Source organism: Paracoccidioides lutzii, assembly GCF_000150705.2.
Source record: "Paracoccidioides lutzii Pb01 unplaced genomic scaffold supercont2.7, whole genome shotgun sequence".
NCBI classification, from domain to species: Eukaryota; Fungi; Ascomycota; class Eurotiomycetes; order Onygenales; family Ajellomycetaceae; genus Paracoccidioides; species Paracoccidioides lutzii.
The window spans coordinates 462,058-483,080 of NW_015440953.1; the positions used below are offsets into that span (position 1 = coordinate 462,058).

At 45.8% G+C, this 21,023-nt stretch overlaps 3 protein-coding genes across 3 annotated transcripts; 1 reads left to right on the forward strand and 2 right to left on the reverse strand.

Annotated features, from left to right (window-relative positions):
* Window positions 1–175: 175 nt before the first annotated feature.
* PAAG_11627 (hypothetical protein) lies at window positions 176–1,107 on the reverse strand (the record flags this gene model as incomplete). Its single annotated transcript, XM_015847244.1, has 3 exons — window positions 176–526; window positions 632–922; window positions 1,024–1,107. The coding sequence occupies 3 exons, from the start codon at window positions 1,105–1,107 to the stop codon at window positions 176–178; spliced, it is 726 nt and encodes a 241-aa protein (XP_015703153.1).
* Window positions 1,108–5,710: 4,603 nt separating this feature from the next.
* PAAG_11628 (hypothetical protein) lies at window positions 5,711–6,208 on the forward strand (the record flags this gene model as incomplete). Its single annotated transcript, XM_015847245.1, has 2 exons — window positions 5,711–5,993; window positions 6,075–6,208. The coding sequence occupies 2 exons, from the start codon at window positions 5,711–5,713 to the stop codon at window positions 6,206–6,208; spliced, it is 417 nt and encodes a 138-aa protein (XP_015703154.1).
* A 1,197-nt stretch (window positions 6,209–7,405) lies between these two features.
* On the reverse strand, window positions 7,406–8,529 carry PAAG_03456 (hypothetical protein; the record flags this gene model as incomplete). The annotated part of the gene is made up of 4 exons (XM_002794865.2): window positions 7,406–7,607; window positions 7,715–7,967; window positions 8,008–8,179; window positions 8,368–8,529. 4 exons carry the CDS (start codon window positions 8,527–8,529, stop codon window positions 7,406–7,408), a joined length of 789 nt encoding a protein of 262 aa, XP_002794911.2.
* Window positions 8,530–21,023: the final 12,494 nt, after the last annotated feature.

A 21,023-nucleotide genomic window follows, 5' to 3' on the forward strand; every position in this document is an offset into this window, starting at 1 on the left:
CGGCTCTAAAAGGGTTAAAAGAGCCTGAATGGCTCGACCCGCTAAGGCGGAACAGAACTGAAGCTATCAACACGTGGTACCAAAAATACCCGTTTCCCATCATTTCATCTCTTCGATCCGATATGTAGTTAAGAGCATCACCGAATGGAAATTGAAATCTACCCAGCATCGAGTTTTACAACACCAGAACAGCAATGACACCGAGCGCTCCAATGACTCCTGGGCTGGCGGGGGCTAATGTAGGGAGGGCACCATTGTTGCTCCTGGTTGAGCTTGGGCTGGCATTGGAACTGATGCTTTGGTTAGCGCCAGTAGTCTCACTACCAGTGGTAGTCTTAGGTTCATCAGTTGGAGACGTTGATCCTGTCGGTCGGGAAGTGGTGTCTGTTGTTCTAGGTGCTTCAGAGCCGCTGGAATAGAGAGTGGTGATGCCGTCAGTGATAGTGATGACTTGAGTGCCGGAGGTTATCGTTGATACAATGGCCTGAGTGGTGTAAGGGTAAGAAGTAGTGATGCTAGAGCCAATCTAATATATTGTGGGACGACTCGATTAGCGGATTTGGAATTATGCAATGCCGGGAACACACTCCGGGAGAAAGGAGAAGAAGAAGAAAAGAAAAAAAACCCCTACCGTTGTGGAAACGCGGTTTTCGCCTGTGGCCGTTTTGAGTGAGCCAGTTGATGAAGCGGTGCGCTCAGCATCTGTCGTCTCTGTCGCATCTGGGGAACCGCTTGGAGAACCTCCGGAGCAAAATTTCTTGGCAAATTCCAAGATCGGCGGAAGGTCTTGCTCGCCACAGGCTTCTACGGTGCAGTCGCGTACACCATTGCCAAAGTCCGTGTTTTGGCAAAGACAAGGTATGTCATCAGCTTTGCAACCAAGTGATGGAGCAAGGCCGAGCATGTCTTGGATGCATGTGCGCTAATAAAGCGATACCCAGTTCTTAATGTTAACAGGCCGAAAACAAAGTGTAAAGCGAGCGTGGAGCTGGCGGAAGAGAGGGGGAGGGTTTGTAAACGTACACCACATTCTGACAGGCTGCTCAAGTCCTGTGCAGCACCAAAGGCGGCAAAGACACCCACGGCGAACAGGGCGGTGACTTTCATCCTTATTCTTTCTTAAATATTGCGTGGATATAAATGCTGGGAATGTGTGATGCGATGGAAGGAGAGAAAGTGAAGGATACACCCCGGCAAGTTTTGAATGATAAGATCTTGGGCTTGGGGAAAAGGGATGAAAAATGAGGGCGAAGAGATCGAGGGAGAAAACAAGGGGGGGGGGGATGGGGTAATAATATGGAATTTTGAGCTGCACGACCACTACTGCCAGCAGTCATATATGGATTGGTTCAAATCAAGCTGCAAGGTGTGTGCAATCACAGAGATCACAGGTCTCACAGAGTAAAAGCCGACAAGTAGCTTAAACTTATTATTCTTCTTTCGTCAGGGGTGATCTTCATGGGAATCGTGGCGAGGTGGAGAGAAATTGATTGGTGTACCCCCCGAGAAATCGGACCCCATTGGAGAGGGGGGAAGAGATGACATTTTTTGTCCCCCCATTATTAATGTTCTTGTTCTTTTCAGCAACTCCGCAGTGAGAGACGAGGCCCTGAGGGACTTTTGGCAATCCAACTCCCTCGATTTGCGACGGACGGAGGAGCATCTATGACGGCTCTCTGTCACAGCTTGAGAGAATCTTTAATTTTACGTGCTCGACCGGGCCCTGGATTCCCGCAGACCATGCCTGGTAAGTAAACTTCGGCAAAATCATGGCAGTCAATGACATCAAGCAGTGTAATTCGTTAGGGGAGCGTTTGTACATGTGCCTGCACTGTTTCCAACAGGATCCATAGATGGGATCCATGCATGAGATCAAAAAGGTGCAAATTTTTTGACTTCGCGGGCCTTTTGGAATATCAAACTCAATTGGCTACCAGGCACCGTGGATCGCAGCCGATGATTGGACCGCGGCGAGATTCGATCATAAACGGTAAATCATCGGCTCAGAGTAGACCGAGGGAATTGCTGGAGTCGCGGAGCAGGGCTTTTATTTCTTATTGAGACCCAAATTTTAACTATCTATGGATGGGATTTATGGATGGTTTGAGTGTAACCCAGTACAGATAAAACAATTTTATTTTCACCTTCAATGGTCATTTGTGAAAGGATTCAAATAAATTCAAACCCTGAGAAGATGTCATTATGGATTACATAACGGGGGCAGGGAAAATAGGCAATTGAGAGGGAATGGGGGGATAAACAGATGGATGGTGCCTCCTTTCCCCCCCCCCCCCCCCCCCCCGCCCCCTTTGACTCTCTCAGATTTCTCAGTGATGACTTCTCATTGCCAGCAGCCTTTGTCATGAAGTTAACGATGCTGTACGGAATATTGATTGATTGTTATATTGATTGGAGCCGCGTGGCAAAAAGAATTGCAAAAGGTATCCGCTGTGTGCTTATTAGTTTTGATAACTTATTCGCTCAGCTAAGTCAATAATGCCAAAAACTAGAGAAAATACTCCATAAGCTGCTCAAGGATGCCTCTGGTCGCCAATGGGCCAATGAGCCAATGCCTCAATAATGAGCCGTGTGCCTTTGGTGCAGATCTGATCTCACGGTTCTTCCCCGGTTGATGTTGACTTGGCGTCACGTCCCACACTTCATTGCTGATATTATGACGGTGGTTCAGTTGTTGACATAATGTTTCAACAAATGACCAGGAACCTAAAGTCGGAATAACTTGAGAGTTAAAATGTAAATTTAAAGTTAACTAACTTGCACGGTAGATATGGTTTTGCTTTTATGAAGTGTAGTAATGCATTGTACCTTAACTATTGTATAAAGTTGTAAAGATATTTAGTGTAAATGAAATATAGTTATATAACTATAACTAGTTATATCTACAGAACTATTAATTAATTCCTGGGTTCATCCAAACTTTACCAATAGATACTACTAGTGTATATAGATTTCAATTTCAACACAAAGATCAGGTGAGCAATTTCATACCTCTCAAAGATTGAACTCAGATCCATGTAAAACTTAAAACAAGAAGAAACTCAAAACAGTGAGGTCCTTCTCCTCAACGTAATCATGAGTATATACGATTAGTTACATAGTATGCAGAGGATGATTGATACTGAGAGAATGATAATGATAAAGAGTCAAAGCTGAAAAAACTTGCACATCGATGAAATGCATCTTAATCTTGGACGAATAGGTAACTATCTACGGGTCCATCGTGGATTGATAGTTGTGAGATCTGACTACGGCCTGGCCCCGAGGCCCCCCTCTCTAATAACTTGAAGATGTGATGGCAAAACGGCTTATGTCATTTCAACATTGTTTCATGAATTTGAATGGCTGGTTCTTATCTTTCATCCTTTCATCTTCTTCTTTAGGGAAATTAGCACGGAACTTTTTCTTTTTCTTTTTTCTTTTTCGATGGCCGAGTCACCAAGAGGCTTGACAACGAACTGCGGCGGTTTCCAGTGGTGAACCGGTTACCTAGTACATATATACATAGGTGCTAATAGGGATAGACAGTACCTATTAGTTAATCCCTCTCTTGCTGTGCTAACTAGCCAAGAGTGCCTCAGATGACATTAGACGACGCAGCAACCCTTGGGCTCCATCGGCCTGGTTCGAAGAGGAGAAAACTGGTTCTTGCTTTGCACACACACGCGCACACACTCTCTCTCTTACAAAAATGAAAATAAAATTAGAAAGAAAAATAAAAAAAAAAAAAAAAAAAAAAAAAAAAAAAAAAAAAAACAAAACAAAAACTTCCACGGATACTATGCAAGTCAGCATGTTTTATATATATCCCCTACTTATCTGGCTGTCGAGTCGAGAAACTCTACTCTTCAGGTTTCAACAGCCGCCACCTCCCTGGAGTAACTGGTCCAAGTCCGTATCCCAGGGCGCTCGTTAATACCTTGAGTGATAAATCTCAGTGTACACAGGTTCTCGAATCCCCAGTTGAGATCAAGTTTTTGGGTTATCCTTGGAAAGCAAATGGAACTGACACTGTGAAGACCCGATTGATTCTTTTGAACATACTGGATGGCGTTGAACAACTGGGGTTTAACTCTTTGCGCTTCCATAAATCAAAACAGGGCGGACGAATGGACAGACAAACGACGCGGATACATGGTTTTGCCCGGAGTCCTGTATATCATGGCTAGATATTCCAGCGGGATGGGTGGTTTCCAGCTTCAAGACTGCCACCTCGTCTAAACAATATTCCCCACTATTCAATCGCATGAGGCTTTAACAGCGCTTCCCACTCGGGCTCGGGCTTATAACTATACATGGTAAATCGTCTGCCGTTTTGTTACATCCACTGAGCCAGGGGCATTACAGCTCAAGGTCATTGTCGTAACAAAGATTTTAAGAACGCTGCGAATGACTGACTGCGCTGCTTATTGGACTTTTGCTATGATGAGAAGAATAATCTTTCAGACGCTAAGGAGGTAATAACCATCGAATAATTAATTAATATGTTGGGTCAATAGTCGGGTTGATTAGGTCAGTTCGAAATTTTACACCCTTTGGAACCGTTTATGTATGTGCTGAAGTTGCCTTCTTAAATTCTCAACCGAGGACCTCTAGAATGGCGGAATTGCCCTGTTTTATTCACCTATATGTGATTGCCAGAGGAAGTTGGTGGGTAACTATCAAAGCTACCAATATGAGCGGAATCGATGGTTGTAAAGGTCGAGGGGATTGCGGCTCAACCTGTGATTGACGTTGAGGAAGATGACTTTCAAGTGGTTAGATCGTTGGGTTATTTCTCGGTTAGTTATTCTGTAACCACATCTACCCCTTTCTCCTCTATTGTTAACTGCCGGCTAATCGTGGAACAAGGGCAACTCATGCGCCACCTGTGTTTTCAACAAGTTTTTACATAGAGATGGCTGGTACAGACTGCATCCATTGAGAGAGAAATTTATTCCGACCGCTTAATTTCCCAATTAAATCTTGGCTTCAAATCAACCCCTTGCCAATAATCTTGCCAAAATGTTGATCCCCCCGCACTGTTGCACACAGCCTCCGGGCAGTGGCTTTTTTTTTTTTTTTTTTTTTTTTTTTTTTTTTTTTACAACTGGTACCTTTCGAGCCGGAGGACTAGTCGCCGAGAGGGATATAAAAAAGGGAGATGTGCGACCGACCGACCTTTGGTTAATGGTATTTGAATGGGTTTTGTTTCCCTTAACTGTTCCATTCACACTTTGACCAGTCGTTCTCCCCACGCCCTTAACAGAATCAACCACAGTGGCACCCTGAAGAGATTGTGGAAGGGTGGCAGAGACAGGTTCTCATCGCCCTCCCGGTGCTCTTGGAATAACACCTTTGGAACAACACAGGACAAGATGTTTCTCGCATATTACATTACTACACACCTTGTCGTTGGCTCTGTGCTGCTTCAACAGGCAGGCTGTTTATAAGCATGCGCAAGGCAAGCAGCTGGTTGGTGGTTTTTTATAATGCTCATCTTTTGACTACTTTGTAAAGCTCCCCTCTTGACTTCGCTGAAGGACGTCCCTAGTTGATTTAAAATACTGTACCTGTAGGATACATGCATGAGACGTTCTTTTCCTTGTCCTCAATGAATGTGCTATAACGAATGCCGCTCTATATGTTAAGCTTGGCCTCGTTTCCAGCTCTTTGGGTGTTATTAGCAACTGCCCTGCTGGCGGGCGCAGTCATGGTATCAACGTGCAAGCGGCTTCATCAGGCTGTCAACAAGTCTACAAGAGTTTTCGCTATTCTTCATGGTTCACTATTGGCAAGCTTCACAGTTTCTTCCTTGATTCTTGATTGGGTTCTGCATCATAGCATTGATATCTATCTACCAAGCCAATTCTCCCGACGTACCAGCTCCTCCAGACAACGTATGCAGTTGTCCGGTTTAGCTGTGGCGTGGAACGGTGTCTTGATCTTAGCGAGTGCTATCTCATTGCTGGAGATGCTCTTCGCTGCCATCAAAAGTACCTGAAAATCGAAGTGAAGTTCGACGGCGGCCTCTCTTTTCTTCTTTCCCTTGAACGGATACTAAATTACTCTCACAGTCGCTGCGTCGCTGCACCCACTTCTCGCCATGAGTTCTGTTCGCCTCGCGGCGGCTTCACTGCTGGTCTACCAGGTCATTTCTTGCCACGTCGGGACAGCTTGCGGCAATGGAATTCACAATGTTCTTTTGTAGTGCGACAATTTTGTTCGCGGTGTTTGTCACAACATCTCCCCTCAAAGACAACAACCTGTTATCAGCTGCTCATGACCCTGAATAGTACCAGGGAAATTACATTATTATTCCGTACAACCAACTCTGCAGGGTTTGCACGTACTACATATGCGGCAACCATCTCAACTTTACTCATATGTTGCGCCACAGCCACCATATCAGGCTTACCAGTCACATGAGCTGTTTCGAAATCATTCGTCTGCCTCGAAATATACAACCTTCACACTACGAGATCGACTCAGGCACTGTGTCATTCCTTAAAAGGGTTTAAGTGTGATGCTATGCTCACTGAGAGAGCGGTAAAGTTCATTTATCTAGTTGAGCAAGCTAAGAGGCAATCTGAATTTTAGCATGTCTTCAGGCTTCAAATAAGAAAAGTTAATTCAACGCCTTCAACACGCTCTGAATCGCAGCAGAATCCACCGCTGAATCGATAACCTAGATAACGTCGGATCGTACTGCGTTCTGCGTGGTGCCTCTGGCCTCTGGCACCTCGATTACGTAGATGTAGAATACACGGAAACATCACCAGAATGAGCACCAGGCAAGACTTACAATGAAATATGAGCGGCAGAGAATTCGAAGCGGATGCAAATGCTAAAAAGATGGAGGCACTTAAAAATTTGATCTTGCAGTTCTGATGGAGGTGCGGGAGGACTGAGAGTGCACGGTCGGGCAGACGGCGGGAGGCCTATAGAGGGCTTGGAGTCGTGTCACGAGCGAAAAAATTTTAATGCTTAGTCATTGGCCATTGGTCATTGATCATTGGTTGTAAGACCTAATCTTAATGCACAATAATCCTGAACGAAGTCTGACTGTCCCAGACTGGAACTATGGTATGATACGAATAGGCTGGGGATGAAGCAATGGCGTTAGCGGCTACATTAATAGATTGTTGCGAAGCACAGGGCAATGTCATACGATTATCCCATTAGGTGTTGTTTAACAACGTATTTATAGCAGGGTATAAGCTGAGATTAGTGCTGCATCAAAGAGGGGTTTAAAAAAAAGGGGGGGGGGGGGGCCAAGGCATCCTAGTGCAGTTTTGCAGAGCATACATCTGAAGAACGACTCAACGCAGCAGTCTGTGCTTTATGAGAATAAATTTTTGCTTGGGCGCTCTAGGGTCTTTAAAGGATATGTGCTGATTGAAGCAGGTCAACGAGAGAAATCGTCATCACTCCCCGAGTGAGACAACGGTGTAGACACCCATGCAAGGATGTTCGAGAAGGTCTTGTGGATGATACCAACATCCAACTGATCTCCATCGTCATCGCCGTTATCTTCATCATAGATTTCAGCAGAACCGGACATTGAAACTATTCGCTGAAGGTGCCTCTGCATGTCAAGCAATTCGAAACTTGGGAGAGGATGGGTATTAGGATTGGTAGTTCAAAAGACAAAGGTATGACCAGACTTGATAGCGACCGCAGAGGTCGCATTGCCATCGGCGGCAATTGAGAGTACGTTGGCCCCCACTCTAACGATCTCTGGAATGAACCGGGTGATTCAAGAATGTTCACAGAATCAAAGCGGCCATGGGATGGCCTGGGCTGCCAGTAAAACTGAACAGCAAGTTCCTTGCGATCGTCGGACAAGGAAACCGGCCGCAGCGCAAACATGCCTTTTGCCCACAAATGGTGTGCTGTAGGGTTGAGACAGATCATATTATGGCAGCCATCTGTGGACTTGTCAGGGTTTGAGGGGTCTTTGAATATTTCTGCACGCCATCGGTGAAGCCGGTCCGGTTCAAAGAAGACCATCGAGTAAATTCCAAAAAGAAGGGATGGAAGCATCAAGATTGGTGGACGGTTTCTTGTTTATCACGCAGTGCGGGAAGATATGCGCCACTTCAAAGACCTCTCCTTTTGTGATGGCACACGAATATCGATCGCGTTCTTTCGCGAGTGTTTTGGTTTTACACGTCGATGCCTTTGGTCCGAGAGTGCATAAATTTCGGAGGAGGAAAGGTTTGAGGGTGTTGATGATACATGATCAAGAGGAGGATGTTGCATCCAACGCAAAGGAATAGATCAACAAGTGTTATTAAAGAGAGAAAATATGGATGGTGAGTTTCGCGCGGCTGTCACAAGTTCTCGTAGCTTTGAGATGTCACATACTTGCATACATGCCCACAGAGGTGCCTTCACAGTATTAGAGTGAATCGCGTCCTTGATTTCAGACAAGAGATTGGCCCGTTCCTGTGACTGAATGTTGAAGACTTCGTCTGTTTGGTGATCAACAGGGGTATCGACGCGTCTAAAGGTGCAGGCATCCGCCATTCTGACATCAGACATAATGAAGTTAATGATGTGGGCAAGTGATACGGATAAATGGAAGAATATGATATAAGTTATCTCACCGAAAAAGAAGAATAATGCTGACCTATGGGGTCACAAAGCTCCCAATAACTGCAGCAGAAATCCGGGAGTCGTACTGAATCAGACGATCGAGAGAGGTTGACATCTAATGCGCTTCAACTGTCACTTGTCCCTATCGGATATTTCCACTGACTTGCGGAATAGTATTTATGGTCTGGATGGTGAGTTTGAATGTATTGGATAAAAAACATGTAACTATTGGAGGGCGACAGACAACTGCCTGATGCCATGGATTGGATGGGATCCAAGGGGATGAACATGTAACTATTAGCAGAGTGGTCGGTTACGTTATGATGTAATTAGTGTCTGCTGGCATTGATCGTCCAGGACATCCTGTGGGACATCTGAAGTTGGGTTGTATTGGGTTAGCCTCTCTCGGGGATGCTATAGGCTACTGTGCGGTGCGCTAGTCCATAATAGGAAGCCTCGGCTCCAACACATCCGCCCCACCACACGTGATATAGGCGTACATTAGTTATCCTCCCACAACAGAGAACTAACCGTCCCACAGTTTATGAGCCCGGATTGCACGTTTTTGAGATAAAAACACGATTTTTATTCAAGATTTCGTTGCGTTGATAGCTTTTTGGATGGGTTCGATGTAGATTCCAGAAAAGAAGGCTCTTTTTGCAACAAAATCAGAAGATTCCCACAGCAATATTGTCTGGTTGCAAAAAGCGATCGCGTTCTTCGACGAATCAAAAACAAAACACCACTTTTTTCTTATTTTCTCTTTCATTTCTTCTTTCTTTTCATAAGATACTCTGTTCTTACGATCAGATGAGCAGATTACCCCCTACTCCTCAATCAGAACGAAAGAGATCCTTACGTTCTCATTCTATGCCCCAAGGCTCGTTTCCCCTCCCGTGTACGAGGAAGAGTTCGACCAAGTGCCAGAGCCCAGCTCAGCGGACGAAGGAGAGATCGAATACGCGTTGGCAGAGCTAGTTCAAGCCGTGATACGAGAAAAACGCCGGAACGCGATGAATCGAATGATGGGACCTCTATTCCCATGCCTACCCCTAATGCCAGTGGAATGATCGCCATGACTGCGGCTGATTTGTTCGCGTTTTGCCAGCAGATGATGGCTACGCGTGAGAATGCCCGAATCAATGACAATACCCCTGCGTATACCCTAAAACAGGACATACGTGAATATCAAAAAGAAGTGCAGGCCTCGATGGATACGAAAGCTGTGACTACGTTCGATGGGACCAACTACCAATCTTGGAGGATAGGAATCCTTGTGGACGCGGAGGTCATCGGTGGCACCAACATTTTCTTACGAAGAACCAACATAAACCACCTCAGGACGCTGACGCGTTAGAAAAAGAACGTTGGATAATGCGTACAAAGGCCCTATACCGTCAAATGTTGCAGTCCCTGCTAGGACCCGTACGGACGACGATTGGAGCATTGGAACCAGACAACACAGCTGCCGTATGGCAGAAAATTAGCACTAAATACGTTGTCTCTTTAGCAGAAGAGCGTATGAATATAATGAAGGAGCTTTCTACCCTCTATGTCAAAGATAATGATTATCTTACCTACCAGAGGAGATTTTGCTACCTAGTTGCACGCCATAAGGAGTTAGCCAATAGTACGAACGATTTTTATCATGATCTCTTCTTCAATGGTCTATGAAACCACCAGAGAGCCTTCGTAAAGACTCGCCTTGATGATTTCTATGTGACAGGCCAAGATCCGATCATAAACATGGATATTGATGATCTTATGAAACAATTTACCAATCGTACGAGCAAGGTCAAAGATTGCGAGCGTACGAAGACTCCACGGGCCAATGCGGCCACCGATGACGGAAATCATCAGCCAAGTGCGTCCACGTCCACGAAGTGCGAAATCTGCAAAAACGCAGGAATTTTGAGCGAAATTAGTACTTCCAACATAGTGACAGGATGACGTCAAAGACGCCCAAATACAGAGCAGGCAAACATCTACGCACCGAGTCTTGAATTCCCATACAAACGCCCTGGATTCTACACGGCGTTCTCAGCAGGACTAAACTACGAACCATCTCAGGCCAGGAACCCCCCGTTAATGAACTTCTCAGTCAACCTACCGAATATCCCAATGCACCGTGATTCTCTACCAAAGGAACCACGCCATTGGTATGATATTCTTCGACATCCCCACCGGGAAGGTTGGCTAGCTGCAGCAGATGTTGAATACAACACCATGTTCACGAAGAATAGTTGGGATGAGATAGCCCAGGATCCAGATCAAAAAGCACTACCCCTTATGTGGGTATTTACCTACAATTTCAATACAGACGGCTATCTCACCAAATACAAAGCGAGATTAGTCATCCGGGGCGATCTTTGGAGGAATGAAACATCTGAGACATTCTTTTGATCGTCCACCTTGGCGATCAAAATATTCCGTATGCTAGTGACACGCACCGCGGCATTTGACCTGGAGGCGCACCAATTTGACGCGGTTAATGCCTTTCTTAATGCCCGCCTAGATACACCAGTCCTAGTACAGCCGCCGCGTGGCTACGAATAGCCAGGTTCCAATCTTCGTCTTAAACGGGCACTATACGGATTACCAGAATCCCCCTTCCTATGGAACATAGAACTCAGCTCTCGCCTGGCCCAGCTAGGCCTACAACCAGTCAAAAGGAACCGTGCCTATATAAAAATGATTACCTTACCGTCTTCTGCTATGTTGACGATATCGTCGTTCTCTACCACCGAAAAGATAAGGCCCAGTTTGAAGATTTCAAACTGCACTTCTCGCCACTTACGAACTTCGAGATATGAGGGAACTCAATTGGCTTTTGGGAATCTGTATCCTCAGGGACTGAAAAGAGAACAATCTCTGGTTAATGTAGGACAGCTATCTTACCAAAATAACCACAAAATTCGACCTCCAGAGTCGGGCTACCAACCGGATGCCGTTACCCCTTGAAGGCCTGCTCCCGTACAAAGGACAGGCAACTCCACCAGGGATCCACGCCTATCAGCAAAGGATGGGGAGTTTGATATATTCAATGGTCTGTACTAGCCCTGACCTGGCCTACGCCGCCAGTGTTCTACAAAACAGTGGATACGAAGCTGCTTGAAAACGCCACTGAAGATGGATGACAATAGATGTTCATAAGACTGTCAAGTTCCTCCATAAATGACTAGCGCAAACAACAAAAGACAGTAGGCATACTGTACAGGAGCGCTACAAGACACTCTGCAAGGGATCCAGTGGCCGTAGCCTGAATGCTTGGCTTGATGAATGGATGGGAATTGAAGATGACCTCAAGAAGATGGGTATCTCAGGCCAATATCAGATCCGCTGGGATTTTCTCATGGCCAATAAGGGAATTGACGCCAGCTTGGTAGCCGTGTGGAACATACACCTGGAGCAGATGGATACGTGGGACGCGTATGACATGAAGAACTTGGTAATGATGTTCCAAAGGTATTATCAATGAAGCGGCATTGTAAAAAATGAATACCTATCTTCATTCACTATGCTCAATGGCCAAAATTCAGGTTCACGGACCTCAAATAACAATACACAGAAGGGATGTCCTTGCGGCCAAGATGGGCACTCAACTGCTCACTGCTGGTATTTCAACCCATCCCACCGGCCCGTGAACTTTCAATTTGATAAAGACCGCGAAGCCGAGTTGAAGAAAGCGCTTGAGAATGATGACATTCATAAAAAGATGAATGATGAGTTGACGTGTGCAAAAAACAATGTCAACATGAATACAAGTGCATCCAATGGCCCTACAGTCATGTCAACCTTGTGATGGCGCTGGCTACGGCGCTGGCTACTGCGCTATGACGGTGTATGGCTACTGGCTACGGAAACTGGCATTGACTGAAAAGGGTAATAGCAATGGCCTAGCAGCCGCCCTAAGGAGACTGCCCAGCAAGCAAATACACAGAAACTGCCTAGCAACGGCATAGCAACCGCTAGTGGAAAGGGGTATATAAGGAGAGGCTTCCCCAGTCCCCGTTTCATAGAGCATCTTAGTATTTCGTCGAATTAGCTTACCTAGTTGGCAATCAAACACCTGTTTACCTGCGCCTAGAGTGAAGCTGTGACATAATACTAAGATCAATTACTTTTTCTTGCCCTTTTTAAAGCAGGTTTTTAGGTGAAAAACCTCTTGAAGGAATCTTATTTACTTTTGCTTTGAATCTCTGAGAAGACCACCAAGATGTCGGAAGCAGTTAGAGAATCTGACAGTCTATGGAGATCAGACTGGGATATGATGACCCTGACTGGGAAGAATATGGGGCCAAGGGATCCCATATTCAAGGAACAATTCTTTGAGGCAATTGAAGAAGACCCAGAGCGGGTATATCGAGAAATTGCTGGCCTTATGGATGAGGCAAGAGGCACCCTAGGAAGGGTTAGAGCAGAACGAGATGAGCAGAGAAAGCAAGTGGGTGAACTTGACCAGCAAGTTGACAGCCTGATAGAGGAACGAAATGCTTTACAGCAGACGGTGAACTCTTTAGCCTCTCAAATCAGACTGGTGAACAACCAACAGACGCAACGATCAGCCAAACTTGATGACCCTAAGCACCTCACCAATGGGAAAGAACCGATATTTGAAAACTGGCTCTCCCGAATGAAACGCAAGCTAGCTGTCAACACCGACCACTTTCCAACTGAAGAAAGCCGTATTGCCTATATCAAAAACCGAACCGATGGTGAAGCTGCCAGACACTTAGCCCCAACGATGAAGGAAGACCATCCTGAGAAGTTTGAAACAGCTGAGGAAGTGTTCAAGTATCTACAAGGGATATATGAGGATGTTAATAAGCTTGAGAATGCAAAGACAGAATACCGACATCTAATAATGAGAAATGGAGATGACTACCACACATTTGTGACCAAATTCTTGCACCTGGCTGGTGAAGCCCAGGTCCATAAGGAAGATTATAAAGCAGACTTTCTCCATAAGATTTCCTTTGATCTTCAACTTATGGTTGCAGCAGCCTGCACCAATTGCAGCACCTTCCAAGAGGTTCAAGATATCTGCACCCGGACTGCTCACTATCTTAAGGGCATGCCAGGTCACCACAACCGAAGACTGCCCAGCCGTGAAGGAACTCCGATGACCCGAAACAGCCGTGGGGGAACTCCCACATCTCAGAACCGTGAATCAACTCCAACCACGCCAGCACAGACAACCAAGGATTGGAAGAAGAATGTGGAATGCTTCAATTGCCGAAGCAAAGGTCATATAGCTCGAAATTGCCCACGCAAGCAAGAGACAGAACTGAAGGAAGTGGATACTGAGGCTGCTGTCATCAAGTCGGGAAAAGATTAAACCTGAGAAAAGCCTCCTTCTCAGGTAAGATAGTTGCACTAGGAACTTTGAATGTGGACCAGTTAATGGGTGGGAACCCTTTTCTGTACATACCAAAGTAGCTTTTAATGGATATGCTATTTCTACAAGAGCACTAGTGGATTCTGGAGCAAACTGCTGTATCCTTATTGACACAAGCTTTGCACGCAAGTGTGCCAAAGCCTTAGGGGCAAACCCTGAGAAACTGATAAAAGACCACCAGGTTGTGGGATTCAATGGACGAAGAGGAAACCCAATCACGGAAATCATCTCCTTGCATCTGTGGATAGATGGCCGAAGGTTCCTCAACACACCGATGTTAATGACGGACCTGGGGAGCACTGACATGATTCTAGGACGGTCCTGGCTGGCAAAGCAGGAAACATGGCTAGACATGAAGAATCAATGCCTAGTTTGGCCAAGCACACGGACAATTGAGGATGAGATATCAGAAGGATGCAATGTAATGATCCCAAGGAAGATTCTGAAGAGACCAGTAGTGAGGTCAGATCATCAACAAGATGCGGACCGCCGTGATAGGCTTATCAATGAAGAATTCAAGCAGGAAGTTGCTGAAAGGCCTGTAAAGGCCCAATGGAGAAATAAATCAGACAAACAGCAAAGAATGACATTCATTGAGAGTGTGATCTTTCATCATCATGAAAGAAGCAAGAAGTCAGAGGTTTTTATTTCAAGCCTCTGTGAGATAGATAGAATCATTGAGGAAAAGAAGATCATTGTTGGTGCAGAACTGAAGAATGAACAGATGATTAATGAACAGCTGCCAGCAGACTACAAGAAATTCCATGATGTTTTCTCAAAGACTGCCTCTGATCAATTACCACTCTTCTGAAAGAGTGTGAACTATAAGATTGAGATTGAGGAGGGAGCTGATTCAAATAAAGCTATTGACCATGCACCACTATACAGAATGAGCTTGGAGGAACTTGAGACTGTCAAGCAGTATCTTGAGGCCAATCTAGAAAAAGGCTTTATCTCACCTGTGGCTTCTTCATTTGCTTCTTCAATTCTTATAGCCCATACTGCAGGCAAGCTGAGGTTCTGTGTGGACTACCACCAGCTTAATGCAATCTCAAAGAAGGATTGATACCCAATTCCATTAGTTGATGAGCTCATGGAGTGGTTAAATGGAGTCAAGTTCTTTATCAAATTGGACATTCATCAAGGCTTCCACTGAATACACATGCATCCTGAGACTGAAGATCTGACTGCCTTTAGAACATGTTATGGGACCTACAAGTATAAGGTCATGCCCTTTGGCCTAAGCAATGGCCCAGCGATCTTTCAACGCTTCATGAATACTACCTTCTTTGACTACTTGGATCAGTTCATGACTGCCTTTGTGGATGACCTACTTATCTACAGCAAAACCTTGGAAGAACACAAGGAGCATGTCAAGAAGGTGTTGACTAGATTACGAGAAGCTGGACTACAGGCAAGCATCTCAAAATGCGAGTTTCATGTCCAACAGACAAAGTACTTGGGTTTTATTGTCACTGATCAAGGAATCAAAGTGGACCCAGAAAAGGTTGCAGTGATATCAAGATGGGCAGTGCCTAGTACAGTCAAGGGAGTTCAATCCTTCTTGGGATTCTGCAACTTCTATAGGTGTTTCGTCAAGGATTACAGTCGGATTGTGAAACCACTGTTTAAGCTCATCCGGAAGGATCAACCTTTTGAGTGGAATGAGACCTGCCAGCGCGCTTTTGATCAAATGAAGAGAGCCCTGTCCGAAGCCCCTGTGCTCCATCATTATGACCCAAATTGAGAGACTCGGGTGGAGACTGATGCCTCAGATGGTGCTATAGCTGGTAGGACCAGTTGTGTGAGGATGAGCAGTGGCATCCAGTTGCCTTCTATTCTGCTTCAATGAGTGGAGCAGAGAGAAACTATGAGATCCATGACAAGGAGATGCTAGCAATTGTGAGGGCACTGGCAGAATGGCGTGCTGAGCTGGAAGGCCTCCAGAGAACAGAGAGATTCAAGATCTTGACTGATCATAGGGCCCTTGAGTACTTCATGACAACTAAGAATCTCAATGCTAGACAAGCGCGATGGGCAGAGTTCCTCTCCCGATTCTACTTTCTAATTCAGTATCGGCCGGGGCATCAGAATACACTAGCAGACGCGCTGAGTCGGCCGGAGGTTCAGAAAGATAGCAAAAGCACTCGGATGCAACTATTCCTCAAGCCGGAAAGGTTGGACCCAAAGATCATCAAGGAATCTGTTGAGGTCAAGGCTCTAAATGCAGACACACACATTCTTGATGAAATCAAGGCAAGAAACAAAGAAGCAGAATCACTGAGACCAGGACGTGAGAAAGCACGACAGGGAGAACAGCACTGGGAGCTGATAGATGGACTTTTGTATTTTGAAGGGCGTTTAGTGATACCAATTGAGGAAGATCCTACTCTCTGAGCGCGTCTTCTAAAAGAGATTCACGAGCAGTCATCTACAGCACATCCTGGGAAGGGAAAGCTACGCTTGCTAGTGAAGGCAAGATACTACTGGAATGGCTGGACCAAAGATGTTGATCAGTATGTGAACAATTGCCTAGTGTGCCGAAGAATGAAGATCTCTCGGGATAAAACTCCAGGACTGCTGAAGCCACTACCAATCCCCAGCAGAGCCTGGCAGCACATCTCAATGGACTTCATGGATGGCCCTATGACAAAAAGAGGCCATGATGCAATATTGATGATTGTCTGTCGACTAAGCAAGAAGCCTATATCTATTCCTACCACAAGAAAGGCAGATGCCAAAGAGCTAGTGAGACTGTTCTTGGAGCGCTACTATGGATATTATGGAGCACCAGATTCAATTGTGTCAGACCATGGGCCACAATTTATCTCAGACTTCTGGAGTGAGTTCACCAGGCGATTGGGAGTTAAGCTGAAGCTTTCATCAGCTCATCACGCGCAAACAGATGGTCAGACTGAGATTGTGAATCAATACCTGGCAACCAAGCTCCGTCCATATGTAAATTACTATCAGGACAACTGGGATGAGTGGCTGCCAATGATGGACCACGCGACTGGAGCTCTGATGAATGAATCAACTGGGATGACACCCTTCCTAACAGCTTATGGATATGAACCTCGAATGTCCTTCGATTGGAAGCCACTGCCTAAGACACTACCTAGAGGAGAGAAGCTTAAACGAGAAGATGCCAGGCAGCATGTCATTCAAATGGAGGAAATCTGGAAGCTAGCAGCGGACAATGTGAAAAAGGCGCAAGGAACCATGGAATTACAGGCCAACAAGCACCGCCGTGAGCCAAACTTTGGGATAGGAGATAAAGTCTTCTTGTCACTAAAGAACTATAGAATTCAACGCCCCAGCAGGAAACTCGCGGAGCAAAATGAAGGCCCCTTTGAGATCATTGAGAGAGAAGGCAACAGCTACAGACTAAAACTACCAAACAGCATGAAAATCCACCCAATATTCTCTCCTGATAATCTACGGAAGGCCGCGAATGACCCTCTACCAGAACAGCTAAATGAGACACCAGAACCAGTTAAGATACAAGGAGAAAATGAGTGGGAAGTTGAGGACATTTTAGCAAGCCGTATCTCCCGTGGGAAGCTCCAATACCAGGTAAAATGGCTAGGATTTGATGAAGATTCAACATGGTATCCAGCACAAAATCTAAAGGGATCACCACATCTGATTCGACAATTCCACGCTGCAAATCCAACAAAAGCAGGTCCCCCGAAACGATTAAGTAAATGGCTGGAGGCTTGGGAAAAGGATGACTATCTAGCAGATGAAGCGGATGATAACCTACCGGCATGAGGGCATGCCTAGGCTTCAAGGGGGGGTAATGTGATGGCGTAGAACAGGCTTACATTCAACCTTCTCAACAGCATAATCGCCACAGGCCGAGGCGATCGGTCATCATACGGGCCAAGGTGATCGGTAAACAACAATTGCCTAGGCAACGGCAAACAACCCCACAATTACCCCGTGTATGAATAACACATAAACGTGGCAATCACATGGCAACGGCGCTAGAGAAAAAGGGCTATATAAACAGAGCCTTCCCCGAACCCATCTTTTAGAAATCATCTTAGTATTCGCTCAGATAGCTTATCTAGTTGGCAATCGAACACCAGTTCACCTGCGCCTAGCTGAAGCCGTGACAGTATTCATCTCAGTCACATTCATGGCTGGGGCACTGCAGTGACCAGAATGATGAATGCTCACAGTATCAAATTTGATGTTCATCTCTGCGAAACAGCCTACATCCCTGAATTCCGTGCCAACATCATAGGGTGGTCGTGTCTCTGAGCTGTAGGAATACATTCTCACCTTTCAACAATGACACAGTGGCTGTCTGATGATTGAACTTATGTCAGACTCTTTCATGTCAATAATCTTCTAGTGACTGAATACAACTCACTATCTGGAGTTTTTGTCACATTCACTCAGTTGAATCTGATGATCTCAATCACTGCTGTCCGCTGTACTGCTCTGTCTAAGATGTCAATAGTGACTAGAGACCGCTTGCGGGACCGTCTGAGGTACTGTTCTCAGACTGCTATCCTTCATCTTTCAAATGCTGCTACTGTTGTAGTACTATCTGACAACCCAGTCAGGCATGAACGGGATGCTGATCTGGCTGAGGAATCATCATCACCGTGTGAAACATGTGAGCTAGCTAAGGCTTGAAACCAACACTCTCACTGACCACACCGCCACTCTGAGCGACCTTTTGAACGCCTACAACTTGATATCATACAGGGACCCAAGTTCGCCTAGAGGGAAGAAAGGTGGCTAATTCATTTTGTATGCAACTTTCTACAGTTTCATATATTGCGATTACAGCTTGTCAAAAATCTGACTTGCAACAATCTCTATTCATTGTCATTGCTTGGATTGACCATCAATTTGAATACAAAATCAAGATATTGAGAGTCAATAATGAAGCCAATATGAATGCCAGCATCCATCGTGGTTGAATGGATTGGTAAAGAAGGCATCAAAGTTGAGTTCTCATCTGAGTATATCAAGGAGCAGAATGGATCTGCTGAACATGCAGGTGTTCTGATAATTGAAAAAGCACACTGCCTGCGAGACAGACCTGCTTATCTGAATCCCTGGCCCCTGAGATATTCATGGCTGCTGTCTACATTCTCAACCGCACATCTGTACAGCTATTGAAGTGGAAATCTCCACTACAGGTCCTATGGGATTCCTTTGTCTGCCTGACAGGCTGTCAGTCTCTCAGATATGTCAAAATTCCTGACAAAGTTCTCAACTGTATGAGATGAAGCAAACTCACCACTCTCACTCATGTTGGTTATTTCATGTTATTCTGTGCTGAGATGTTGTTTTTGATGAGAATCTTCTGTATGACCCAGATAAGCCCAATATCAAAGATCAACTATGTGAGGAAGTTATGCAGGCTGCTGATTTGCTTGACCTGCCGGTTTATGAACTGATAATCACCCGTTTATTCTTGACTGATAGCATCACCATGGACGTAGCAGACGGTGCTGCGCCCTCTGCAGATCCCAGTGATACTGGTGCTCTGGCTGCTAGTTCTCACCCTGATACAGCAGTCACCCGAAGCTCAATTACTGAATCCAATGATACTGCTGATATTGATATTTTTCAGCTGGATGACGTCTTCGTAACCGCGTCAGCAGTGACGGATCACTCCGAGTCAACAAAAAGACTTAAACTGATAACGCCAGAACTGTGAAGGGCTAAGTCCCTACTAATTTCCTCCTCGCGCTACCGCAGCATGTTACGTTAAGCGCGCAGCTCACAGCTCACTATAAAAGCCCACGAAGGCACCTTTGCCTGTTCTCTTCCTAGCCTCAGACCACGAAACGTCGGGTCCTTGAGCCTCTTCATAGTCCCCTTGCTCCCAAGCGAAAACGTAGAAAAGAGAAACCTCCACCAATGGAGCCTTTTCCATACCCAGACTCAAGCATGGCGGGCGTCCCGCCATCTAATGAACGACACCCCGAGCCTATAGTTCAGCCTATCGTGGCTCGCTACATGGCTAAAATCGAACTACTGAGGCAAGAGAATGAAGTCTTGCAGGTAGCTAATGCTTCTGCTCAGCCTGCACAGGCTCCTCCTGTGCCTCCACCTCCTGCCCCCCCAGCCCCTGTTACTGTCCGAAGGCCTAAGACCCGCCTCCCAGACGTGGAGGTTTTCAACGGGTCTAACCTGTCCTTAAACGGGCAGTGGAAGTTCAATATGGAAACCAAGCTGACCGTGGACGGAGAAGCTATCGGCAATGAGTTTGCACAGGCCGCCTACATATGCAGCCGGCCCAGAGAAGATGCCTTAGAATGCTTCTACCCATGGGCTCTTCATACCGCCCGAGAATTACGAACGCCAATCACTGTCATCGAACAGCTAGACAAGATCTTCCTCTACCCTGCGCGTGCAACCAAGGCGATGCAGTGGTTGCGGACCTCGAAGCAAGGACCTAAGCCCTTGACGGAGTTCCTGCCCTTACTATTGTTGTCAAAAGAACATTCTGTAATGTCAACACATATAGTCAGTTCTTTTGAGAAACAGACTGGCCATTCTGAACAGTCTGTTTGAGAAGTCAGTAGTTTTCATCATTGATGACAGCTTGATAAAATGTTCTTCAAGAGAAAGTCTGTTGTCATGTCCTGAGGCTACAGATGTGACTGAGACTACAGACATGACAGATGCAGTAGTGATCAGATTCTTCTGAATGACAGAGCATAATACATTAACATAGATGACATCATTGAGAGTGTCATGATTGATTAGTATTCGACCAGAAGCTTCTTGAAGCTAACGGTGGATTCTGGACTGACACTGTCAAGATTAGCTACTTGGAAAACGCAGGCAACCTGCGTTATCTTGAACGCCTTGTGGGCACAACCCGTTCCACTGATTATGTGGAATTTTGCACCCTGCTGCGCAACATTTACACGCAGCTCGCTCATGTCAACGCGATCCGCTCCCGAGCCACGACCCGCCGGGCTCCAACTCACAACCCTGCCACCTCGGCCCCGGTTGACGATGTCATGACTGATGCTGACACTGGCTTGCC